This window comes from Aethalodelphis obliquidens, unplaced genomic scaffold (genome assembly GCF_003676395.1).
Source record: "Aethalodelphis obliquidens isolate GAN/ISIS:26980383/991018 unplaced genomic scaffold, ASM367639v1 scaffold2, whole genome shotgun sequence".
Taxonomy (NCBI): Eukaryota; Metazoa; Chordata; class Mammalia; order Artiodactyla; family Delphinidae; genus Aethalodelphis; species Aethalodelphis obliquidens.
In genome coordinates, this window is record NW_020837946.1 from 91,350,214 (window position 1) to 91,371,056 (window position 20,843).

General features: G+C 39.7%; 1 protein-coding gene across 1 annotated transcript in view; it reads right to left on the reverse strand.

The window, feature by feature from the left end:
- Positions 1 to 20,843, reverse strand: part of THSD7B (thrombospondin type 1 domain containing 7B) — a 765,597-nt gene that overhangs the window by 96,983 nt on the left and 647,771 nt on the right. The window contains exons 15-16 of the mRNA XM_027132057.1: positions 8,600 to 8,733; positions 968 to 1,118 (exon numbers count right to left, since the gene is read on the reverse strand). Of these exons, the coding sequence (XP_026987858.1) occupies positions 968 to 1,118; positions 8,600 to 8,733 (285 nt within the window). The remainder of the gene's footprint in view (positions 1 to 967; positions 1,119 to 8,599; positions 8,734 to 20,843) is intronic.

Sequence of the window (20,843 nt, forward strand, 5' to 3'; positions counted from 1 at the left end):
TGAATAAACAACAAGGTTCTACCGTATAGCATAGGGAACTATATTCAATATCCTGTGACAAACCATAATGGAAAAGGATATGAAAAAAAATATATGTATAACTGAGTCACTTTTCTGTACAGAAGAAATTAACACAACATTGTAAATCAACTACACTTCAATAAAATTAAAAAAAAATATTTTCCATTTTCATACAAAGATTTCCACAATCTTTCCATAAATTGTCAGTATCACCACTGAAATCAAAGTATCCTAATTCTTTCCTTCCCAACATTTGGAGCCATAAAATATGCTCCTCATCCTCATTTTGATTTTTAGCTTTTTAGGCAGAAAGGTTAAGTCTAAAATATCCAACGTTATCTTCTGAGATTATTAAGTCGAACCACGCTACGTGAAGAATATTTTGTCATACTCCTCTTATGCTTCCATTTTTTTTTTTGGAAAAAAGAAAAGAGGAAAAAGGCAAGTGCTTTAGACTTAAAAAAAAAAGTGTTTTTTTGGTCAGCTTTGGAAGAAGACCATGACAAAAGAACACCTCATTTTGGGAAAATAGCACAAGGCAAAAACAGATCATCACTAACGGAAGCTAAATCACACAGTGGAGTTAAGCTACTTAGATATATTGATTCTCCAAGGGTAACAATGGATTAGAAGCAACAGATTATAATGAGGATCATTTTGGTACCAAAGAAGCCCCTTTAACAATGGGCGTGCATTCGAATCGTAGTGTGATCATTACAGGCTCATTTTCCTTGCTCGTGTTCCCAGGATAAAGGCCTTAAAGGAAGCACTGGCATTTTAAATTGCTCAGTTTCACTTGTTGAAATTTTTTTTTTTCTTTCTTGGGCAAAATTATTTTCCCATGTTATGAGAAGAAGGCTTTGGAGAGCAGCACTGTGAAAGTGCAGAGAACAAAAGGGATGGCAGCCCTGGAGGATTAGGCCACTGACAAGGGAAAAGAAATTACCTGTGGGCATTTGCTCCAAGGTCCCCACTCAGACATGACACATTCACTGGGACACAGAAGAGAGCAAGACTGGGTTTCTGAGGGAATTTCATCCTGGTTGCAAAGGCTGTTATCCACTGCTCCCCCTTCACCATCGGCAGCATTCACGCATCTGCAAAGCAAGATCACGAGATAGCTTGATCGTTTAAAACAGTGGGGAGTAAATTCAAAATAGCTGTGATGTATCGTAATTACTTACCCCTCAGAGATAGTTAAACATAAAATAAGACCAGCAGAGAAACCAGGAAAAAAAAATCCTTTCTCAGCCAGTCCAGCTTTACTGAGTGATAACTCAGGCCAGAGCCCTTTATTTGGCAAAGCAGAAGACAAGGGACAATTGTCATCTTTGAAGAACTCTCCATCTAAATAGAACTATCTACAATATATTTACTCAGGTCTCAGTACAGAGAGAATTTTTTCTTTTTTTCTTTTGCGGTACACGGGCCTCTCACTGCTGTGGCCTCTCCCGTTGCGGAGCACAGGCTCTGGACGTGCAGGCTCAGCGGCCATGGCTCATGGGCCCAGCCGCTCCGTGGCATGTGGGATCTTCCCGGACCGGGGCACGAACCCGTGTCCCCTGCATCGGCAGGCGGACTCTCAACCACTGCGCCACCAGGGAAGCCCTTTTTTTTTTTTTAATTGTAACAAATCTTGAAGACTCTCCTCTGAATAAATCCATCACTTTGTAATAACTAGACCTTTCACAGTTCCCGTGACTCTCTCAGACCTTTCCTAGACTTCTCTTTCAGAGCATCTAAGCTTCCCTAGTTTTTGTTTAGTACACTTAAGGTCATAGCAAAGTTATGCAAAAAATAATTGAACATATTTTTCTTTCAGGTATTTTCTGCATTTCAGTAAGGAATTTTCGTATCATAAACCAAAGGGCAATTAGCAAGCATTTTCATGCAGCAATTGAGCACATGCTATATAGATGTACATATTGTAATTGCTCTGAGATAAGTGTTGATGAAGATGAGATAAATAATCATGTTATTGATTCAATCAAATTAAAACCAAAGTGTTATACTTCTATATACCCGCCAGAACGGCTTAAATCAAAACCATGGTAAATATCAAGGGCTGGCAAGAATGTGGAGCAATTGTAGCTCTTCTCACTCTGCTGGTTGGAGCATAAATGCTTTGGCAAACTAGTTGGCAGTATCTACTAAATCTAAACATATATATACTATGTAACCCAACAATTTCACTTCTATTTATATACACAAGAGAAATGTGTACAAATGTGGACCACCCCCCCAAAAATAAAACCTGCCTGAAAATGTTCATAGCACCACTATTTATAATCAACCGAACTAGAATCAACAGTAGAATATCTACAATATTTATTCAGCCACAGTAAAACAGAGAAATATATTGTGATAAACTCATTGAATTAAATGCTATAAAGGAATGAGAATTCATAAACTACTGTTGTATGAATGGAGCTCACAACCATAATGTTGAACAAAAGAAGCTGGACACAAAAGAGTATAGTCTGCATGGTTCCATTCATAGAAAGTTAAGAAATAGGCAATACTCATCTATGGTGTCAGAAGACAGAATAGCAGTTACGCTTGGTGGACTGGTTGATACACAGGGGCTTAGGTAGTCCTGGTAATACTTTGTGTCTTGGCCTCTGGGTTGGTTACACAGGTGAGTTTATATTGTGAAAATTCATGGAGCTGCCCCCTATGCTGTGGGCATTTCTCTGCATTTATATCATATCCCAGTTAGAAGTTCATATTTAAATTATTTTCTCAAAAATGTTTAATAAAGACTTGCTATATATAAGCCTCTTTTGCTAGGTGTTGGGATACAAAGATATTTATTACTAATGATTCATTTCATAAATATTTTGAGCGGCTTACTCTGCACCATGCCCTTACTTGGGTGCTGGGGTACAGAACTGAAAAAAAAAAAATAGGGACAAGATCCCTTCTTCTTCCAGTGATAACGATCAAGGTAAAAGTGAAAACGACAACGATGATGAGCTAAATGATGCCATGTGCTGATCTGGTAATTTCCGACACAAGGCCACAGCCAAGGAATAAGCATTTTAAGAGGGCTGCACTGGAGAGATTTTGGTGCTCCCCAAATCACGCTACGCTGGAATGAATTACCCTATACATTCTGAGTTTCTTTTATGCAAACAATAGTTTTTTTTTTTGATTCAGGAAAACTGCAAAGTAGTCTATCAGCTGGTGCAAAATAAAATAAACTTTATGAGGTGCTAAGTAATACAAACTTAGATATTGTATAAAGCAGGTTAACAAGAGGACGGTAAAAGGAGAGAAGATGTCGTGCCTTCTAATATAGGGAGGCAAGGTACAGAGTCATCTACGGACTTTAATTTCTTTTGTGGTAATAGTCAATAGTGGAAGGAGGGACCACGAAATGGCTTTAATGCCTTTCCCTGGGCAAACTTAAAAGCTGAAAATTGCTTTCCTTCTTGCCTGCACACTCTCAGCTGATGTTCTTTTATGATTTCACTGAAAAAGAAGAGGTAATACTTCTGGTCAATGGTGTCCAGTTGAACATATGCATTAGTCTTTGTTCACTCCCAATAAGCCACAAAGACAATAGTAAAGGAATTTGTTACAAAAAGACTAACAAAACAAAACAAAGGAGGGAGGGTAAGGCTGTATCCTACAAGGACAAAGAACATGGGAGAGGACAAAGGCAACAATGGAAAATAGATGGGCTAGTGGTAACTGACTTAGCACACCCAGAAAACTGATTACTAAGCCTTCAAGGGAAAAGAAAGAAAGTCACTCCATTTACACATCAGAACACATGGAAAATTCAGGCATTTACCTTTGGAAATGTGAATGAAGGTGAGGTAGGAAAACTGGAGGATTTATTGAGAGTGTGTTTAAGAAGTACCTAAGCTCTCAAATCCCAATTCCCCAATTCCCAGAGCTAGGTGATGGCCCCAGCCCTGCCCCTGCAGGTAATTGAAGGTTTATTATCTGGAGAAGTTCACGAAACAGGTCTTTGGATTAGAGAACACATGGCCCAATTAAGGATGGGAACATCATATTGAAAACAGGGTTTAAGGAGAAGTTAACATATTGAAAAGAATGACTACTACCTTAGTGACCTAAACAATGCACATTTATTATTTTTCAGTTCTGTAGTAGAGAAATCCAACATGGAACTCACTAGGCTAACGTCAGTGCTCTGGCGGAGCTGCATTCCTTTCTGGAGGTTCTAGAGGAGAATCGTCTCCTCACCTCTTTCATGTTCTAGAATCGTCTCCTCACCTCTTTCATGGTCTTGGGGCCATGGCCCCTTTCTCTGTGTTCAAGGTCAGCAGCCTTGTATCTCTCTGTGTCTTGCTCCTTTAGTCACATTTTCTGTTTTTCCTTTCCCATCTCCTCATCCACTTTGAAGGACGCTGGTGAATAAAATGTTCCCATCCAGAGGATCCAGGACAATCTAATCTTTCCATCTCAAGATCTTTAACTTAATCACAACTGTGAAGAATCTTTTGCTATTTAAGGTAACATAGTCACAGATTTCAGGGGTTAGAATGTGGATATCTTTGGGAGCCATCATTGTGTCTACCACATCGGCCTTTTTTCATTGGGTTTCCCAAATACTGGTTGCTAGGATTATCTGTTTCACATGTGATTTAAGAAGAGAGTCTTCTAGGGGTCCTGACAAGCACAAGAGTAAAGACTTAGAAGACTGAAATTGAAGGTGTTCCCAAATGAAAATGCCCCTGTAGTTACATATCCTGCATCACCGATTTCCTTGCCATGTCTCCCTTTGATCATCACCTTCATTTCCACTCAGGTTCATTACAAAACTGCTTTAAAGCGTGTCTATATTTGCTATCTCCACACCCTCTCTCCTCTTCCTCCATTATTACCTCTTGGACTTCCTTTAATCACACTTTTACTACCATTCCAGAGAAAACTCATATCAAGATCATCAACAGAGTCCCCTTTGCCAAACTCAATAGCCAATTCTTATCTTTGTAAACTTCTCAGAACCATCTGAAACAACTGATTACTCTTTCTTTTTTGAAAAACTCTCTTCTTCCCATTTTCTTGGTCTTCCTTCTAGTTGACTGGCTCTTTCCCAGTCTCATTTGTAAGATCTTTCCCTTTGCTCTAATCTATGAATATCTGTGTTCCCCAGGGCGCAATTTCTTTCTTTCTTATCAATATATTTCAGATTTATAGCTGACGCCTAATTTACACCCCCATTACTCTCTGAACTCCAATCTGTCACTCCAAGCCTTCTCAGTTGGAAAGCGAATATCTCAAATTTATTGTGTTCCAAAGCTAGCTTTTGATTTTCTCTCTCAAATTTGCTTCTAATATTTCTCATCTCAACAAATGACACCACCATTCTCATGATTGCTCAGGCCCTGAAACCTAGCAATCATCTTCGATACTTCTCTTTCTTCCACATTCTACAATCACTTTATAAGCAAATCCTGTCATCTGTACCTTCCAGATACAGTCCAAATGTGACCACCTCACCACCTTCCCTAGTACAGAGCCTGTCTAACCATCAGCCTCTCTCACCTGGAATTCTGGGATGTCATTCAAACCTTCATCCCTGCTGCTGCTTACACACCCCAAAATTCCTTCTCTATACTCCATCTAGCAAGGTCCTTTTCAAACGTAAATAAGAGCACGTCATTCACTCTGTCTCAGACCTCCCATAGCTTTATGATGCTGTTAGAAAAATATATTTTAACCTTATTTTAGAAGACTATACAATTTGAGTACTGACACCAGCCATATGGGACGTGGTGTAATCCATCTTGTTGTAGCAAGCCAAGAAGGTTCCTGCTTTGGAACTCCTTCCCCTTGGAATTCTCTTAATATAGATCTTTACATTCATTTAAGTCTCTCACATTTTTCGGGTCTCTGCTTAAATATTTTGCTGACCAGCCTCTCCAAAACAGTAGCCTCCATCACACCAATCCAATTTTATTTTTTTCTTGGCATTTCATAGCAAAGACATTCCATTATATAGTATTTTATGCATTCATTTTTTTCCCTGCTGCTCTAAGTTCTTTGAGGACAGTAACTTGTTTTGTTCACTTTTGCATCCCCAGCGCCTGATACATAGAAGGCAAATATTCATAAATATTTTTTGAATTCATAAATGATTGCTGTCATGTATGAACCATGAAGATGTCCTCTAGTTTGGAGGTTTCACCAAAGATAAACGGATAAACTGTTTCACTCATTATAACACCATTTTATTAAGGTCAATAATGGTTTGGAAAGCAATATGGCTGGAAAACCTGCTTCACATATATATAAAGTATGTAACACAGTGAGTCTGCATTAGTTAGCTAGGGCTGCCATAACAAAATATCGCACACTGTGTGGCTTAAACAACATACATGTAAGGCTTGAGGCTGAAAGCCTGAGATCAAGGTGTTGGCAGGGTTGGTTTCTTCTGAGGGCTCTCTCCTTTGACTTGTAGATAGCCACCTTCTACCTGTATTTTCAAAAGGTTTTTTCCTCTGTGTGTGTCTATGTCCTAATCTACTCTTCTTATAAGGACATCAGTCAGATTGGATTAGAGCCTGCCCCCACGATCTCATTTAACATTAACTACCTCTTTAAAGACCCTGTCTCCAAATACAGCCACATTTTGAGGTACTGCGGGTTAGGACTTCAATACATAGATTTGGGTCAGGGGGACACAATTCAGCCCATAACACATATCTAGTAGTTGTGCTATTTTTATTATATCAGGCTTCATCCATTTGAGCTGAGAGGCATGGCTTAAAGGCCCTCTTGTTCAAGTGTGTTTTTCCTCAATCAACCTGCCACAATTCTGCCACTAGCAATTTATTCTCTTAAAGCTTTCCTTTCTCTCCTGAGACTTTGCTTTAATAGTGCTAAGAGGCCAGGCTGGGATGAGAGTGAGAAGTACCACAGCTCATTTACACATATTACTTGATAAGCTAGCCTGGTCAATCATTTCTCAAAGCCATGAGAAAATAGGACGGAAGAGACACAGATTTACCATATGCTAACACATATATACGGAATCTAAGAAAAAAAATGTCATGAAGAACCTAGGGGTAAGACGGGAATAAAGACACAGACCTCCTAGAGAATGGACTTGAGGATATGGGGAGGGGGAAGGGTAAACTGTGACAAAGTGAGAGAGAGGCATGGACATATATACACTACCAAACGTAAAACAGATAGCTAGTGGGAAGCAGCCGCATAGCACAGGGAGATCAGCTCGGTGCTTTGGGACCGCCTAGAGGGGTGGGATAGGGAGGGTGGGAGAGAGGGAGACGCAAGAGGGAAGAGATATGGGAACTTATGTATATGTATAACTGATTCACTTTGTTATACAGCAGAAGCTAACACACCATTGTAAAGCAATCATACTCCAATAAAGATGTCAAGAAAAAAAAAAAAAGAGAGACACAGATTTTGAAGCAAAAGAGGTAGACGCCCAAGTTTGGCAGCCTGAGCAACTAGCCCCCAGGGGAACAGGCAGTGAACAAAGGGAAGGAAAGACAATTTGTCTATTAACCCTTTGCCTGGGTTGGTGATCAGGAGCACGTCTATGATTGTGGTAGCAGGCTTACCAGTGATTTTGCAACATTGGGACTAGGTAAGACTCAGAACTGGTGGGTACTGAATTACTGAATCAAGTAAGTTCACTGGTGTTGAATAACAATAAACACATAGAAGTAAGCTCTGCCTTGGCAACTGACGTCATAGATAACTTGATAGGGAGTTACCTGCTTTGGGCACTGTGTGTCCACTTGAAATGGAACTTCCTAAATCTAGCAAAATGATACGCTATGCTCATGCAGCTGAATAGTTGACCACACTGGGTTTTCTTCTTGATTTTACATAGTAAATCATTGTTTACGATTAATATTTTGGCTTTTGCTTATTCATTCTCTAACATTTATTGCTATTTTCCTCAGTTGGTAATAAAATTATCCTTCTTTCTTCCCAAATCATTTCTAAATAGACTTTTTTGATGAACTCAGGCCAGCTGTTTCCTTTGCACCACTGCTATATTTACCAAACAAAAATGTTAAACAAACTCCCTCAGTAAATAACTGAGCATTCACTAAATTCTTTCAGAGCTGTGTTCCTTTTATATTAAAATATATCATTACTGTTCATAGGTATTCTCATATTAGTTTCCAAGGCTAACAGTGGAAATTATTAAAGGCCTTAAATTGACCTTTCAATGTACTGACATCCAAAATTAAGACAATGCCCATCAATTTTACTAACACAGCACAAAAGAGAGACATGGCATCACAGTCAGAATCACCTAATTTGTTAGCAGTGATGGCCACATATCACTGCAGGGATGTGGGCGTACTCCATGCAGTTGGTTCTTCCACTGATATCATTTGCAGGAAAGGTTAAGGATTGTGGATGCCATGCAGACGGAATCCCACAATATACATGGCAGCTCAAGGCACATATACTTCCAGGGATACTTAAAGATGACCAAAAGCCAGAGGATACTGTGTGAAAATCAGAGTGTACTTGGATAAGCAACACTGTTGTTTTTATAAAAAATATATAAATTCCACTGCCACATTTCCCCAGTGTCTCCATTTCCACACACCTGATTTTCCTAGATTGCATTCCTCCTCCACAGCGCAGGGACCTCAGCTCATTGTGGATTTTGCATGGAGACCAGTGTTCTACAACCCAGGAATACTGATTGCACTCACTGTAACACGGGACTGCCTCGTGTACCTGTCAAGAACAGGAAAGGAAAAGAAAATTATGTGGCACTATCCAAGTTATGGAAAAATAGCCTGTCTTTTAGTAAAGTCGGCTGAACAGAACCCGAGAACTATACTCTGGCCCCAATAGCCAAATTGCGTTCCCCAAAAGCAAGATATATTTGGCTTCTCTGAAATTACTGACTTACCTAAAGAAACATACAGGGGAAATCAACTAGAATATGATGGCATGCCTTTGCAGAAGAGAACAAAGGACAGTCCTTACCTACCGCCAAGAACAGGAATTCCATTACCTTTTCATTTCCTCAAAGAGCTCACACAGCATCTATTAAGATGGTCCAGCTCTCAATTATATGGTATACTGTATTCTCAGATGTACTTTACAATGTCAATTGACACAAATAGAGGTAAGGCAAATTTACTCTTGAATATAAGGTTCTTAGAAAGCAAAAGGAAAGTGGTATTATTTGCACCAGAAATTTCTTTTTATGTCCCCAAATGATCAATGCTAATAGGCAATCATTTAGCCTTCTGGGCATTGTGGCTTTATATGAATTTAGAGATGTGTAGGGTGTTTTCAGAGCATAGCAAGAACACACACACACACATACACAAGACAAACACACATGTTAGAGGCTGTGCATGATTACTGACTGTGAATATATAGAGGTTTATAGTAGAAACAATAAATACAGTCAATGAATTCTTAGGTTACTTCCTATGCATTTATTTGTGATGATTTTCTCCTGAAATTTTATACCATTGGGTGGTCAATTGAATTTGCCTCTTCAAGACTGAATTTAAAAGGCGTTACTCCTCAATAGTGAACACAGCGTTCTCCCTTGGTAAGAAGAAAAACTGTTGTGTCACATGATATGTTACTCTAGATCACAAAGATGGCTCTAGTGTAGCATGCCGATGAGTAGTGATCCAACCTATTACCAAAATAGTTAATTAGTGCTTTTCCTTTTAAACAAGGACTTCAGCCCCATGCCTTTCCTCCCCCTTGCCTTTCCAATTCCATAAAATTGCAAATGATGACTAGTATGCTATCCAAACAGAACCATTACTTGCAAGTTTCCAGTAAATGCAAGGGAAAGCACTATGTAATGGGATAACCAGAAAACAAGATTGGAGCACTGTCAGCAGGTGAGATGGAAATCAGATGAGAAAAGGTTATTGGCGAGACTACATCTTAGGAATCACAAATAATGTCAGAAACTATTTTTAACTGTGGGGTTCGATTTGGCTCTCATGTAGAGCATACAACAATAAGGGAAACCGCAAAGTGAAAAATGTGTGAGGGCAAAATGAAAGGAGATGGGAAAATAGAAGTGGAAATGGATGTGAGGAAAGGAAGGAATTAAGTAATAAAAGAATCACATTTCATGCTGTGAATGCTGACAAGAATGGAATGAGAGGGTCAGCAGCAGTGCCTACATTAGAATAAGGAAGTAATAACTTGGAAAGGAAAAAAGTCTGCCCCCTAAAACTCATAAAGGTAAGGGAAAAAAATCTATGAAAATGAAAAGACGTGACCCGAATCTAAGAGACACCAGGGAACGAAGCTCATGACAGTTGAGGGTTTAGCTGACCCAGCTTCACCATGGAAATTAAGCTGTCACTGAATTTACAGGTTTGTTCTATAAACACTTCAATATGTATCAGACAATTTAAAGAAAGCTTTTTGGCTTTCCTATGAGATATAAGAAAGTCTGCTAAAGCACTTTGCACAAATGGGGGAGATGAAGAAATTAATTAAAAAAGTAATTTTTCCCACAGCTCATGCATGAATCTGAGAGCAAGCGGATAGGATAGACTCTGAGATGGACCTATTTTTCTAAAGCTCTCGATACTAAGCAGAGCTTACACTTTCCCCCTCCCTCCCGTATAAAGCCCCAAGGTCAGATGGAAAATGAAAAACTGTTTAGTTGCATGTACCTTTGATATACACATTTGAACACCTGGTCAGGTACTGGCTTACTGTTTTTATTCTCTATGCCCCAGTGATCTACATCTGTAGCAGAGTCGCTAACCTCCTCGCCAGGCTACTGGAAGGCAGGGAGCAGGTCTGCGTAGGGAGATGTTGACCCACCTTCTTGAATAACGGTGTAAAAACGGGACCTCTTGAAGGAGATTCTCCATCACATGGATTTACCTGATTTTTTCCCCAATGTGTCTGCCATTTTAATATTGCTTATACTGTCACTTCTGGCTGACAAATCCCTACCTTCATCCAAAGTCCAAGTGACTCCCACCACTTCCACAACGCCTTTCCCATGACTCCATTGGGTATGTCTTTGTTACTCAGTGAGAGTTTCCGTTTTAAGCAGATTTGTAGCCAGATGTAGTCAGGTGCCATGTGCAAGGCTGGGCCAGTGGTGGCAATTAGGGCCACACTGTGTGGAGCTTGGGGAGGAAACACATTCAAGGAAGTCATCACCTTGACTCCTCTCTATGTGTCTCCTATTCTCTCATCTACTTGAGCTTTTCTGCTAACTTTAGTCTTAATGTCTCCTTTGTACTATAAATCATACTGAAAGAATATGCCAAGAGAAAAACAATGTGAACCCTCTACTCATAAATACGCTTCTGGTTTTAACCAAAGCCAGACCCGGACTCTCAGTGTTTGTTTATATGACTACCTGAACAAAACTTGTGAGTCTTAGGAAGCCAGGGACTATGCTTCTACGATGTCTGCATTTTGTAAAACATTCAGAGGAGGGGGCGATGCCCAATCAGTATTTGTTGAATTGAAACCAATTTTTGAAGGGGCACAGATTGCTAAATGACCCTCACTTAATTTTCTAGAGAAAACAGGCTCATAAATGGAATGTAGAAGGAGTGTTTTACAAAGCTCAAAGGACAATAAGAGGGAACAAAAATGAAACCCTTTTCTTTCCATTACGGGGCTTTGGTGAAGAACAGCCATCATTACATTAGCAAAAGGTGCTGCCTGACGATTTCTGTTATGGGAAAGAAAGGCTGTCCCTAAAGAAGTGTGAGAGCTGTTTGTTTAGAGATCTTGTTCATCAGGCAAGGAATCTTACCTAGAGGATCAAAAACACCCACAAGAGGCAAAAAGGCAGCAGGCCATCAAGAATAAACATTTACTACCCAGATGCCCAATTTCTTCTCATGTCAGTCCTTTATGTGCTGGCTATTTCATACTGGTATCTGGTTGGCACTTATTATAGTTTCATAACGGAAATGTGTTAAAGCATGGACTTTATCGGGGAATCATGCGGAAATGTTCTGAAGGAGAAAAATGAGCCACGGGAAAGTTAAATGAAAATCATTTCTAAATGGCACAAATTAGGAAGAAAATAACAGGGTTTAACAGGGCCACCGATGCTAAGAAATGCCACTGAAAAATCTAAATCCTCTGAGAGAAGTAACATTTCATTCTCCTGGTAATGAGTCCTATTTATTACTTCTTTATTGGGGAATTGTTTTTTTAACATCTTTATTGGAATATAATTGCTTTACAATGCTGTGTTAGTTTCTGCTTTATAACAAAGTGAATCAGCTATACATATACATATATCCCCATATCTCCTCCCTCTTGCGTCTCCTTCCCACCTGTCTAGGTGGTCACAGAGCACTGAGCTGATCTCCCTGTGCTATGCGGCTGCTTCCCACTAGCTAGCTATTTATCTATTTTACACTTGGTAGTATATATAAGTCCATGCCACTTTCTCACTTCGTCCCAGCTTACCCTTCCCCCTCCCCGTGTCTCAAGTCCATTCTCTACATCTGCGTCTTTATTCTTGTCTTGCTCCTAGGTTCTTCAGAATCATTTTTTTTTTTTTAGATTCCATATATATGTGTTAGCGTACAGTATTTGTTTTTCTCTTCCTGACTTCCTTCACTCTGTATGACAGACTCTAGGTCCATCCACCTCACTACAAATAACTCAATTTTGTTTCTTTTTATGGCTGAGTAATATTCCATTGTATATATGTGCCACATCTTCTTTATCCATTCATCTGTCGATGGACACTTAGGTTGCTTCCATGTCCTGGTTATTGTAAATAGAGCTGCAATGAACATTGTGGTACCTGACTCTTTTTGAATTATGGTTTTCTCAGGGTATATGCCCAGTAGTGGGATTGCTGGGTCGTATGGTAGTTCTATTTTTAGTTTTCTAAGGAACCTCCGTACTGTTTCTCCATAGTGGCTGTATCAGTTTACATTCCCACCAACAGTGCAAGAGGGTTCCCTTTTCTCCACACCCTCTCTAGCATTTATTGTTTGTAGATTTTTTGATGATGGCCATTGTGACTGGTGTGAGGTGATACCTCATTGTAGTTTTGATTTGCATTTCTCTAATGATTGATGTTGAGCATTCTTTCATGTGTTTGTTGGCAATCTGTATCTCTTCTTTGGAGAAATGTCTATTTAGGTCTTCTGCCCATTTTTTGATTGGGTCGTTTGTTTTTTTTGATATTGAGCTGCATGAGCTGCTTGTAAATTTTGGAGATTAATCCTTTGCCAGTTGCTTCATTTGCAAATATTTTCTCCCATTCTGAGGGTTGTCTTTTTGTCTTGTTTATGGTTTCCTTTGCTGTGCAAAAGGTTTTAAGTTTCATTAGGTCCCGTTTGTTTATTTTTGTTTTTATTTCCATTTCTCTAGGAGGTGGGTCAAAAAGGATCTTGCTGTGATTTATGTCATAAAGTGTTCTACCTATGTTTTCCTCTAAGAGTTTTATAGTGTCTGGCTTTACATTTAGTTCTTTAATCCATCTTGAGTTTATTTTTGTGTATGGTGTTAGGGAGTGTTCTAATTTCATTCTTCATGCCTGTGCCCATGGCAGACATTACTAGTCATGTATAGTGTTCTTTTTCAGCATCTTTTCCTACACTGAAGGCCAGGCAGCCACTACCAATGGATTGCAGTACGTGTGTGCAATCCTGATTGATGTATATTAGAGAGAGTGGGCAGCTGGACCAGCAAGACATCCCTATGACACCAGATGGGGGAAGGGGTGTATTGCTACAGACCCAAGGAAATAAAATTTTATAACATCAACTTAGGTTTCCACACCTTCCAAGAGAAATTAAGGAAACACTCCCATTTACCATTGCAGCAAAAACAATAAAATACCTAGGAATAAATCTACCTAAGGAGACAAAAGACCTGTATGCAGAAAACTATAAGACACTGATGAAAGGAATTAAAGATGATAGAAACAGATGGAGAGATATACCGTGTTCTTGGATTGGAAGAAACAACATTGTGAAAATGACTCTACTACCCAAAGCAATCAACAGATTCAATGCAATCCCTATCAAACTACCAATGGCATTCTTCACAGAACTAGAACAAAAAATTTTACAATTTGTATGGAAACACAAAAGACCCCAAATAGCTAAAGCAATCTTGAGAAAGAAAAACAGAGCTGGAGGAATCAGGCTCCCTGACTTCAGATTATACTACAAAGCTCCAGTAATCAAGACAGTATGGTACTGGCACAAAAACTGAAATATAGATCAATGGAACAGGATAGAAAGCCCAGAGAAAAACCCACACACATATGGTCACCTTATTTTTGATAAAGGAGGGAACTGTGTTTTTATAATTTTGTAGTTCTAGAGTCATATCATAAACTCATTCATTTAGTCAGTCTTTTAATATTTATTAAATAAGCCTTTGCTCACTGTAACTGATCAATTTAACTAAGGACTGTTTTCTGAAATTACTCTCCATCTATGGACTGACTGGTATAAACTTGGAAGTAGGGTCTCATTGGGGTTCAGCAGGTATCATTATTGTACATCTGAGTCTTAGGGTTCAAGGGCTCAAATAAAGCAAATAATCCAACAACAACCAGAATTAAAAAAGAAGAAAAAAAGAAAGAAAGGAAAAGTCATGGCCTCCAATTTTCTATAGAATAAATTTTTGCTCCAGTGAAGCTGCCAGTCAAGACCCAGGTAGAAAACTTCAGGCTTGAGACCTCCATGCTGGGCACTGTGCTGCTTGGAACCTGAACATGAGTTCAAAGGTCCAATTGGGACTAGAGATTCCTGCAAGGCAGAGCCAGGGTCTGTCCCATTGGAATGTGAGAGGAAATGGTCTCTAGGAGTGGTAAGATCGGTAAAGCACTATGGGCTTCCTTCTCCCGCAAAAAGTTGTGAGTTCTCAGCCAAAAGTGCACAAATTTGCCTCTGATTAGGTCTACGATTCTCATCCCTTAATTCAAAGAACTTCCCCGCTAGCCATTTTCTGCTGGTCTATACTTTCTTTCTTCCTCTAGGGCTTACTCTTTCCTTTCAGAAGGGTCCTCTAGGCTACACCTTCCTTCAACTTACCAAATTCTGTCCCTTTTCTTATTCAGTCAGCCGTGAAGTTATGCTCTCCTCCATTACGACTTGTCTTACTGGCTGGAAATTATCACATTTACACAAATAATCTTTGGTTTCCATTTTTGTTCATCATGCATTTATAATTTGCTTGTGTACAACGTAGTGTATATATGCAATGCTAAAAAGTTCAGTTCTAATGCAACTGCAGCCGCATGCTTTACAATGAGCCCACCCATCACTAGTCCTTGGTCATCAGTGGTTACACAGTAACACTCTGTGGATCTTTATGGCTTATACAAGACATTCCATGTCTTAGGTCTTGATCACCACAATCATTTGAGTTAGAAAATGTTGGTGTGATCCCTATTTACAGGTAAAAATAACTGAAATTTGAAGAAGCTAAGTGAGTCATTTATGGCTTATAAATGACGAGGCTGGTGCTTAAACTGAGATTATTTGAGAATCCCACCCTGGTGATGCCAAGAGTTCACCGGCTCTGCCTGTTTAGCTTGTACAAGCACATCACCATGCTTCGAGAGCCAGTCACTATCTTTTCAATGATGAAGATAATGCTAACATTTATAAATTCCTGAAAAAGGAAGACCAAGAGCTGAATATTCAAAGATGTCTATACAGTAAATGATGCATATTACTTTATGTAGAAAGGAATATTGCCTAAGCGATTCATTCCTAGTCTTTAGGTATGGAATATCTTTTCACAATTTCAAAAATCCAAAAAATGTCTCAGAAAACTTGCAAATTTAAAGCAAGATTAGGCCTGTGTCTTTTGAAAGGTTGCAACCCTTTGTGTGAAGATGATGGGTTAAAACAATAGTCCACGAATGGTTTTAAATTGGTATCTGTGGGAAAATCATTATGCCTGTCATTTTGTGCTATGAGTTGCTCACAGGGCAGCACCTGGAGTCAGGATTTTATGGAGATCTGGAGTCTGGTGATCCACAATATAGGGTGTGGGTAACTGTCAGTTTTAGCCCAGACGTTCAAGTCTGAGGCCCTGACTAACCTCCTCTTCCCAGATGTTTTCCCACACTACCTCCTTAGCTTCTTGAGAATTCTCTGAGCTTACCATCATCCCTGGTATGTTAGATTCACCGTTGGTTTTATTTCTTTCTTTCTTTCTTTATTTAATATATTTGGCTGCGTTGGGCCTTCGTTGCAGCGAGCAGGGGCTTCTCACTGCGGTGGCTTCTCTTGTTGCAGAGCACTGGCTCTAGGCACATGGGCTTTAGTACTTGTGGCTCACGGGCTCTGGAGCGCAGGCTCAGTAGTTGTGGCGCACGGGCTTAGTTGCTCCGTGGCATGCAGGATCTTCCCGGACCAGGGCTCGAACCCATGTTCCCTGCCTTGGCAGGTGGATTCTTAACCACTGCGCCACCCGGGAAGCCCTCACCATTGATTTTAAACATGCATTATATATTTTCTTTTCAATTTTGATGTTAAAAAAATCTAAAAATGAACTTAATAATGCTGAATGAGTTTTATTTGCAAGATTTATTGACAAAGTGTTGAACTTTAAAGCCAATGGGAAGTTTATTAAAATAATGACCATGGTAGTTTCATTCCCTATCTCCTAAGTATAGTGGTTTCCAAGCTTGCAGATCCGAAGAACTGTCACATTGTTGCAAGGGGCCCGTGAGTGCATTCTCGTTCCAAACCTTGTCTGTAGTCTCAATGAATAATATAATCTCATACATGTTAGTCCCACCACTTGTCAAATGAAGGCAGGGAATGTGATTTTAAAGTTTTAATTTCATTTGAAGGAACTGCTGAACTTGAAATCACTCATTAGGAATTTTCTCAACCCAGGCTAACTAAGAGCACAAGGTCCTCGTATCAAACACTCAGGGAACCACTGCCTTTACATGTAAAGAAGAGAATAAATAAACTGAAAAGGAGGCTATGCCCTACATTGTTTATATTTTGATAAGATGTTCTACAGAGAAGCCCTCTTTCTAAAAGTGAATATTGAAATAAAATTTTCCTGAGAAGTTCTAACCTCTAGATTCTGTACTTTTTATTTTCCAGTGGTCTATAACACTTAACCCCTTCCCTCTGGTCTGAATATCACTGCTGACCTTTTAAGCACAGGGTCCTCATTATCAAGACCGACACCCATGCACGGCTAAACTGTCTCTACCATCCACATAGTCTTATTTTCCTCCCCCCATGGCAGGGGGTGGAGGGATGGGAGATGGGAGAGCTGGGTACTGAGATTGAGTAAATGTGGCCTCAAGCCATGCATGTACTTCTTCCCCTTCCTCATGTTTCCTTCCCATTCAAGGATGTCACACACGGGCCACCCATTACAGAGGGTATTTAAAAGAGAAGAACCACAAAGCCCTCATCCAAAAGGCCATGGTTAAGCTCAGTAATCTGTGCTGATGTAACGTAGATTATTTATAATGGTGAATAAGCAGAAATGCCTTAGTTTTTTTTACTGCATAGCATTATATTTCTCCTTTGGCAGATTTACATTTCTTATTTGTGACATTTAAGCAACTATAAAAATAAACTATGGTCTTAAAGTGGACTACATGGTAAGGGACATTAGCAACAAAAGCTGTTGTTGTGCAGATCCCATAAAGCACAGGATATTCTACAGTAAAGTGTGTGTGCGCGCGCACACGAGCACTAAGCAGAATCCCTGTGTGCCTGGTATGTGATACAGAACTGGCAGAGCACACTGACACAGGCAACTTGGGGCAAGTTGAACTATAAAGCCCACTCTCTGTACCACAGCAGTGTAAGCAATCATAACCAATAGAATGAGAGAGGGAAACTCACTCCAGAGTCTGGATTGCCTTCTCCAGTCCCCTGGGAGATGCTGCCCACTGCCATGCTGTGATATGAGAGCAGATGGAATTTTGTAGATTGCTCACAGTATACCAGGGACTACTGTCACAGTGGCCCTTTGGATTTTCATAGAACAGATTGCAGTTATCAGTCAAGCTGAAGTGGGAAAAAAAAACCCGAAAGAAACAAAAAGCAATCCCATGCCAGCTATGATCGATACTTCCAGAAAACTTTGGAAGAGCTGAACACGTAACCCTTCAGAAAAGAGGTTATGGATGAATCTTGAGGATATTATGTAAAATAAGCCAATCTCATAAGGATAAATACTGTATGAATATACATATATGAGGTATATCCGATAGTCAAACTCACTGAAGCAAAGAATAGAATCGTGGTTGCCAGGGGCCGCAGGGAGGGACAAACAGGGAATTGCCAATCAATGGGCAAAAAATTTCACATGAAAAGTTCTGGAGATCTGCTGTAAAGTACTGCCTATGGATAACAATACTGTATTATCGACTTAAAATTTGTTAAGGGGGTAGGGCTATCTTATGTTAAGTGTTCTTACCACCATAAAACTAAAAAGAGTTACATGTCTCAGAGGGGGTTGGATTGTACCATGGAAACCTGACCAGTGAAAGAACCTTTCTGCTCTTAGCATCTATAAGATGCTGTCTAGGGGTCTAGTGTACAGATTAGATAGATAGATAGAGAGACAGATACAGACAAAGTAAGTCTGGGTCCAGAATATGACCACCAGAAATCAGGTGAGAAAGAAAAACTTTCTTTCTCTGTTGCAATACAAAAGAGAGTCTGAAACAGAGACCACTTTGGCTTCTGGCAGGTAACAAAAATTTTACAAGTTATAGGTATAAGGCAGTGCTAAAGCAGAGATTAGCGGATCTCAGTTCTCACAAACAGATGCCCAAAGGATAAGTCAGAAAGGTATATGGTATTGTTTGAGGTTTATCAAGAAAGGGAGGAGAAGGGATTTAAGCCCGAGACTTGCAACTCATTATGTAAGTGTCCAACACAAGTGAAGGCTTTGGGGAAAACCGTTACCTTCCTTTGCTGGGAGAGGGTCTTGTATAGCTCTCACTCATTCTCAGTAGTTGAGAGCATCATGCTATCCTTACTCTAGGATACAGGCAACTGTCTCTGCACTCGAATGTCAGAAGCCTATTGGAGCACGCCTAGGAAATCAATGTAATTTGAGTTATAAAAAATGTATTTGTGTAAAGAAGCAGTATGATCTAAGTTGCACATTCCTTGGGCAAAGAAATCCTGTGTGTGTGTGGCTGAACTATCAGATACAAATGGACAAGGATGGGTAGCCCTAGTTGGGATTAATCTACTAGGACCTACTTCAGATGAGAGATTTGTCAATCAAGCAAACAAACCAAAATCTAAATCTAATTCTCATAAACTATACACAAGGCCCTGATACATACAGGATGAAGCCTGAAGACTGCAGCCACCTGGGGTAAGAAAATGGGAAATTTGATGAGGGAGAATTTAAGTGGTAGATAATGGGCACGCGCCACTAAAACTTCTGAGATTTATATCAAGAGAGATATTCCAAATGAAGTTTGGGACACGTAAGTCATCTTTAATGTGAGGAAGATGAGATGGGAACGTGTGAGAGCACTGAGAAAGGTGAAGTGGTCCCAATATGAGGTTACGGTTATGAAAAAATAATCATCATATCTACTATTTTCACAAAACTTCCAACATAACAAGGAAGAAGAGATACCAAGATTTGGTGGTGAAAATGAAAGAGACAAGTAAAACCTTAATGCTACTTTTTGAACTCATTTAAGATTAGCATATTCTAGAACCTAGTGACGCATTCAAGTTTCCTCTTTTTTACCAACAGAATTGGAAGAAAGAAGACAAGGCATCAGCTTCCCCAGTGCCCTGAATTCCAGGGGGTATTGCTAATGAGCAGAGCGGCAGAAACTTGGATGTTTGCCAAGAAAACTTCTTCACATAATACTTTTACCATCTTATTTCATCTTATCTTGGCTTAGTTGGGCTAAATCTGAGACCACGTGTGACCTGAAAAGCAATCTCGTCTTTGGGAGGTTTGCTCAGAACTTCCCAATATTCACAGTAGGCAAGCATAAAACTGGCTTCTAGGACCAAGTCCCAAAGGAAAGGCCCAAATTGGCAAGAAACGACTTTTCACGTGTTTCCTATCGTGCAGTGAGAACTCTGGGCCCACCATGTTACCGTCTCTTAATCATTGCAACAAACAAATCTTTCCTACTCTAAAATGCATTGGTTCTCATCTGTCACTTACTCCAAAGTCCATCAGGGAGTTGGAGAGAACAGAACAAAAGAAGGAGCCCTCAGAAATGGCCTTCCTTCTGCCTAGTAGAAGGAAAGAGATAAGAATTGCAGTCTGCAAACTCCATTCCTAATGTGGCTAATTTCTAAATGCTCCCGCTATCACAAAAGGCAGGAGAGGACAGTATATTTTTCACCCAAGAAAAAAACCAGATAATTATTATTTTCATATAGTTTGGGGCAAGAAAGAAAGCAAATAAAAAAATATCATAAAGAGACTTTTGCACAAAGATATTATGTGTCACACACACAAAGTAGTCTTTTTCTTCTGCAGATAAATGCATAAGGAAGCAGTTCTAAGGCTGCATTGTGCCCTAACAGTTCTCCCAGTTAAAATACAAGGCCAGGCACAGCACAGAATGGCTTTTAAAAATATGAACTCTTAGTGTGAGTCCTTCCATAACAAACCTGAGGTGTCTAAGACAAAGTTAAAGTGAAACAGAGCCACAAGTGATGCTTTATAACCAAGGGTGGCACAGCCTGACCTTTGCAGAAATGAGAGGCAAGATTGATTGGCTAATGGAATCCCTGCCATTCACTTACATGGTGATAAATTGCGATCCTGGCTCTGATTTCCACCCTAATTTCATCAGTTGGAGACTCTTATTAGGGACTAATTGAAAGCTGCTTCTTTACGGAATAAAGAGTATT